The sequence below is a fragment of the Bos grunniens genome, chromosome 19 (genome assembly GCF_055505025.1).
Source record: "Bos grunniens cultivar Pamir isolate PY7600 chromosome 19, Bosgru_T2T1.0, whole genome shotgun sequence".
Classification (NCBI taxonomy): Eukaryota; Metazoa; Chordata; class Mammalia; order Artiodactyla; family Bovidae; genus Bos; species Bos grunniens.
In genome coordinates, this window is record NC_141183.1 from 54461567 (window position 1) to 54468360 (window position 6794).

A 6794-nucleotide genomic window follows, 5' to 3' on the forward strand; every position below is an offset into this window, starting at 1 on the left:
CATTGGGTTCGTAACTTACCCTCAAACTTTCAGGAAAAAAATCTCCTATACTTACAAATTTTCTGTAAGTTTGAAGTTTCTCAAAGAGTGTAAAATGTTTTTAAAGTTAAACTTTTTAAAAAGTTAAGATAGAACTTGGTAGCAGAATATCATGTTATACTCTGGATAAGAAACAATTTTTAAAGATTAGATATTAATATGAGCTAACTGGGCTTCCCCAATGGCTCAGCTACCTGCAATGCAGGAGACATTGGAGATGCAGGTTCAGTACCTGGACTGGAAAGATCCCCTGGAGAAGGAAATGGCAACCCACTTCAGTATTCTTGCCTGAAAAATTCCATGGACAGAGGAGCCTGGCAGGTTACAATCCAAGGTGTTTCAGAGTCAAGCAAGACTGAGAGACTAAACACACATTAGCTAATACTAAAATAAAAGATTGATATACCTGATTACATGAAAATTAACACAAAAAATAAAGAAGACAAAACATAAACTGGGAGAAGGCATTGTAATAAGTATAGCTGGCAATAAATCAGCAACCAAATTACACAGGAACTCCTATACTACATAGAAACAGTCAGTAGAAAAGCAAACAAAAAGCATTCATGGGAAATTGCATACAATAAAAAGTGTGGAAAGAAATGTTAGAGAAATACCAATTTCTCTACAGTGAAATATTTTTACCCACTTTAATCGGCACTTCCACTTCCAGATATATGACCCAAGCCCCTCAACAAAACAATAAGTAGAAGAATATTCAAAAGAGCACTGTTTGCAACAGCAAAAACTGGAAACAATCCCTCTAAGCTTATCCTCACAAAGGAATATTATACAGCAGAGCAAATGAATAAACTACAGCCAAACAGAATAACATGTATCATTTAGAAACATAATGTGGAGTGGAAAAAAGCAAATCCAGGAATATTATATACAATGTAATATTTGTATGAAGCTCAAAATAGCAAAATGAAACAATATGCTGATTATGTAAAAATGTGATGAGATTACTTTTATAAGTAATGGAATGATAAACACAAAATTCAAATAAGTGGTTTCATCTGGGGAAAAGTCATGTGATGGAGAGGACCTATAAGCAGGTATAAGCTATTGGTACCCTGTGGTTCTTGAATTGAATATCATGTACATGAATATTCATATTATATTGCACAGTGTTTTGAAATTACATGTTTTACATGTAATCTTTTGCTTGTAATAATCATTATACTATGTACGGTGAAAATGTACATGTTTTACATTTAATCTTTTGCTTATAATAATCATTATACTATGTACAGTGAAAATGTACAGTATAAAATGTACAGTGAAAAAGTGTGAATACTCATGATAATTTCAACTTGAAAATAACATGTAATTCCATAGTTCACTCAATGTTATCTCACAGTTTTTATATATGATTCTTATAATAAAACTGGGAGGCTTGGGATCAAATATTAAGATCAGTGAGTTTGTTAATAAGAAGTTATGAGTTCAAGAGAAGGCAGGTGTCTCATGCAAGGTCATCCATTTGGTAAGTGATGGGTTAGGGTCTCCGAATTAAAGCTTAAGACTCAGAATCCTAGGAAGTCTCCAATAATCCAGCCTCACACCAAAACGAGGTACTGAGAAAGAGGTCAAAATACAGAAAACAAAACTGCTCTTATGGGGAAATTCTATAATTCTAACAGGAAACTAACTGTCTACCAAGAAGGCAGAAAGGAGGGTGTAGCTTGCCAGAATGTTTCCACAACAACAAATGTTGCTGTCATTGGAGTGTTCAAATCATCTAACACAAACAAAAGTAAGAATTTACTTTTTTCCTCAAAATCTGGGTAAGCTGCTTATTTTCAATAGGCATTCACTTCTATGATGACCCTTATAACACATACACAAGTTATTGAAGAGCCAGATACAGCAGCTCTCTCTCCAAATTATCAGTGGAAAACAAAGCCAAAGAGAAGTGACCCACTATCACTCTCTTTTACAAAGCAGCCAGTGCCTCCCTAATCTCTTCACTGCTGCCTGCATCTCCTGGTTCCTCAGGGTATAGATCATGGGGTTGAGCATGGGAGTCATGACCGTGTGGCTGACGGATACAGCCTTGTCCATGGAGAAGGAGGTGAAGGGCCAGGCATAGAGGTAAATGCTTGGAATGAAGACCATAGACATGACGATGATGTGGGTGGTGCAGGTGGAAGCTGCTTTCCTCCTTGCCTGCCCTGAGTGGGACCTCAGCATCACCAGGATGGCTGAGTAGGAGACCAGGAGGAGAAGGAACCAGATGACATCCAGCATCCCACTGTTGGAGATCACGAGGAACTCCAGGACAGAAGTGTCAGTGCAGGCAAGTCTCAGAACTTGTGGAACATCACAGTAGAAGTTATCTAGGACATTGGGGCCACAAAAAGGCAGTGGGAGCATCAGAGCCAGTTGGGAAATGGAATGAATGAAGCCTCCCACCCAGCTTGCCACCACCAACCCCACACAGAGCTGAGTGTTCATGATGGTGACATAGTGGAGGGGCCGAGAGATGGCAACAAGGTGGTCATAGGCCATCACTGAGAGGAAGAAGACCATGGCACCTCCCAGAAAGTGGAAGAAAAAGATCTGGGTCATGCAGCCCTGGTAGGAGATGCTCTTCTTTTCAGCAAGGAAGTCCACCAGCATCTTCGGGGCAGTGACTGAGGAGAAACAGAGGTCTATGACGGCCAGGTTTCGCAGCAGAAAATACATGGGTGTGTGGAGCCTGGAATCAGAGGTCACTGTGACCATGATGAGGAGGTTTCCCATGACAGTGGTTGTGTAGACAAGCAGGAACACCAGAAACAAGAAGAGGTGGAGCTCGTGAGTCTGTGAGAGCCCCAGGAAGACAAATTCTGATACACATGTGAGGTTCCCTGGTTGCATGGTGTCTTCTCCATACACATGAAGAAAACACACCACAGACAGAGATGTATTGGTGCTCAGGGGCTCAAATTGAGTTCCAGTTCTAGATGATGGTCATTTTGTGCAGATCATAATTCCAGATACTGATTAAATGGCCTTGCCTTTGGAGCATGTACAAGTTGGTGCTGAAATATATACTCATGCTATATCAAAAAGCCATCCAGAGACACATACAGGCTGCTTTTTAAACATTCTGTGTAGTACAGTGATGAGAAGATGCTTGGAGTCCAACAGACTTATAGTCAAATTCCAGAGCTTCTTATTCTTGAGATTTGACCCAGAGTAAGTTATTCAAGCTCTCTGTCTCAGTTTCCAGAACAAAAATGTTGTCTCTATGGACTGTCTAGGGGATTAAATAAGATAACACATAGGTTCCTTAAATAGTACCTGGGATATTACATGGTAATCACTCTCCTCTGTGTAGTGTCCTACTGTAAGGATCTCTTGCCTTCTTCCAAGTCTCTAATACATTTTGTACCAATCATTTCTTGTGTAACAGCTAACATATCAAAATGTTAATGAACTTTTTGTTTCTAGGTTTTTCCTCCCAAATTCAACCATAACGTGCTACTGACATTATGTCTTGATCCACAATTGTGCCCTGCAGTGCTCATGCTTTGTGATAGTCAATACCCAAAAAGCATGTGGTGTTGACTCTTGGTGGGTGAACAGCTATAGGGAATGTCCCCTCTCCCTGGTATAGGTGGCCCCTTACTGGATGAAGCCAGGACATATATGGTGTGTGTGCTGAGACATGAGAAAGTGGAGAGAGATTCTCTAATTAAAAACAGGTGGTGGATACTGTATGAAGGGGATTGGAAGAGCTGTAATAAAAATCCCAAGAATTTATAAAATGTTACTGAATACAAGAACAGAAGACACAGGAAGATACCGAAATAAGAGAAATAGAATGGACAAAGGAACAAAAAGGAGAAGATTAAGATTAGGGGGGTGGAAGGAAAGGGAATGAAAAGGTGGAGGGGCGGGAGATGGAAGGGAAGAAAGGTGAAGAAGGTTAGGGAGATGAGAGATAGAGGTGACAAGTGAGGGTTAAGTGGCTTCCGCACTCCCCTGTCTTGCCTCACTCTCCTCCTCATTTGCCTCCTGCAATCCATTGTCCATCAGAGATCATTTTAAGTCTTATCCTTGGGCTTCCATCTGCCTCCACTCTTGTCCATATACTATATCACTGTCAGAGAGCTCTTTCTAAACTCATCTTTGATCACCTCTCCCCATCATTATAATCTTTTAATGAGTATTGAGGGCCCACAGCTTAAAACTCAAACTTTTAGAAGTGACCTAACATGATTTATGGGTTAATTCAGGGTTGAAACCCATGCTTACATACAAGTGTCTCCCTCTCAGTGTGTCACACCAAGTTCTAAAATGTAGGCTCCATCTACCCTTCTCATCGGTATCCCTGTTACCCAGGAACTGGTTGCTGTTCAGGGAATTCATAGTCTATCACATATGTCATATATTCGATTGCTTCTGTAGCTTTGGAAATGAATTCTGTTTCCTGAAATACATTCTACAACTTTCTCAACCTAGAAATCCTCAGATATCATCTTCTCTCTGACTCCTTCCCCATTTCTCCCATGCAGAATTAACCCCTCCCTTCTCAGGGTTCCAATAACATTTTATAAGTACCTCTAGTATGGCATTTATCATTTCTTTTCTGTTGTCCCTTTGAATTAGATTTTAAATTTAATTATTCAGTAGCCCAAAAATATATAATAGCAACTCTGATTTAGCAGTTGCTCAAAAAACAGTTGGCTATCCTAATGTATTAGGAGAGTTACATGATCTTGTTCAGTGTGACCGTGTGGAGAATTCTGTGGTGTATTTCTTTATCGTTTGCTCTCAACATCCTCCCTCTAAATCACAGGACCACATTCTCACTTGGCTGTTAAAAGCCTGATTTTGCACATGCAACTTGAGGAATCTGTTTTCAGAACCTCATTTCCTCTGTGTTACTTTCTGAGGCTCCCTTCACACTTTAGATTTCCTGCCATCAGTCCGTGTCCCTGTTTATTTTCTGCACTCTCCAGCAAGTGACTCTGGATCCTTCTTACTGTATCCACAGGTGAGGAAACCCTGGTCTCACCTTCCTTCAGCCAGACTGGGAGAGAGTCTCCAGGTCTTCCATCTTCTTGCAGACCGTTTTTCTCCAGCATCCCAGTTACTGCCCATACATCGAGTATGCAACAATGAGTGTGACTCTAGGGGAAGAGGAGATATCCTTGGAAGAAACTACTGGACTTGGCTCAGGAGATAGGGCTGAGCTGATTAACACTTGGGGGAAGGGAGCAATGGGAGTTGTTAAAAAGTTTCTGTTTCAAAACCACATATTCATTAAAAGTTATTCCTTGGGGGCCAAAAGGACCAAGAACAACACAATTTTATAAATTTGCAGAATACAGGATTCCTTGGTCAAGATCCAAAAGTACAGGAATCTCTTCAAAAGAAACAGACTACTGGGAGTTTTAGAAGAACCCATTTCTTAGACCAGTGATTCTTACCTTTGAGACAATGATTTGCAGAACTTGTTAAAAGATAAATCACTGTGCCCAACCTCTAGACTTTTTCATTCTGTTGGCCCACGGTAAGGCCCAGAATTTGCATTTGTAACAAGTTCTCAGGTGATTCTGATCCCCTGTTACAGGGACCACACTTTGAGAACCACAGACTTGCTGCTCAACAAACTTTTCTCTCTCTTTTCTGGAATCTTATGCATAACTGCCCAATATGCTACTGGAGATCACTGGAGAAATGACTCCAGAAAGAATGAACAGACGGAGCCAAAGCAAAAACAACACCCAGTTGTGAATGTGACTGGTGATAGAAGCAAGGTCCGATGCTGTAAAGAGCAATATTGCACAGGAACCTGGAATGTTAGGTTCATGAATCAAGACAAATTGGAAGTGGTCAAACAGGAGATGGTAAGAGTGAATGTCGACATTCTAGGAATCAGAGAACTAAGATGGACTGGAATGGGTGAATTTAACTCAGATGACCATTATATCTACTACTGTGGGCAGGAATCCCTCAGAAGAAATGGAGTAGCCATCATGGTCAACAAGAGAGTCTGAAATGCAGTACTTGGATACAATCTCAAAAATGACAGAATGATCTCTGTTTGTTTCCAAGGCAAACCATTCAATATCACAGTAATCCAAGTCTATGCCTTGACCAGTAATGCTGAAGAAGCTGAAGTTGAATGGTTCTATGAAGACCTACAAGACCTTTTAGAACTAAGACTCCCAAAAAATGTCCTTTTCCTTATAGGGGACTGGAATGCAAAAGTAGGAAGTCAAGAAACACCTGGAGTAACAGGCAAATTTGGCCTTGGAGTAAGGAATGAAGCAGGGCAAAGGCTAATAGAGTTTTGCCAAAAGAATGCACTGTTCATAGCAAACATCCTCTTCCAACAACACAAGAGAAGACTCTACACATGGACATCACCAGATGGTCAATACTGAAATCAGTTTGATTATATTCCTTGCAGCCAAAGATGGAGAAGCTCTATACAGTCAGCAAAAACAAGACCGGGAGCTGACTGTGGCTCAGATCATGAACTGCTTATTGCCAGATTCAGACTTAAATTGAAGAAAGTAGACCATTCAGGTATGACCTAAATCAAATTCCTTATGACTATACAGTGGAAGTGAGAAATAGATTTAAGGGACTAGATCTGATAGAGTGCCTGATGAACTATGGAATGAGGTTCATGACATTGTATGGGAGACAGGAATCAAGACCATCCCTAAGAAAAAGAAATGCAGAAAAACAAAATGGCTGTCTGAGGAGCCCTTACAAATAGCTGTGAAAAGAAGAGAAGCCAAAAAACA

General features: G+C 40.4%; 1 protein-coding gene across 1 annotated transcript; it reads right to left on the reverse strand.

Moving 5' to 3' along the window:
* Nucleotides 1–1968: 1968 nt before the first annotated feature.
* Nucleotides 1969–2940, reverse strand: LOC147352723 (olfactory receptor 4D2-like). Its single transcript, XM_086361004.1, has one exon. The coding sequence runs from the start codon at nucleotides 2902–2904 to the stop codon at nucleotides 1969–1971; it is 936 nt and encodes a 311-aa protein (XP_086217130.1). The 5' UTR covers nucleotides 2905–2940.
* Nucleotides 2941–6794: the final 3854 nt, after the last annotated feature.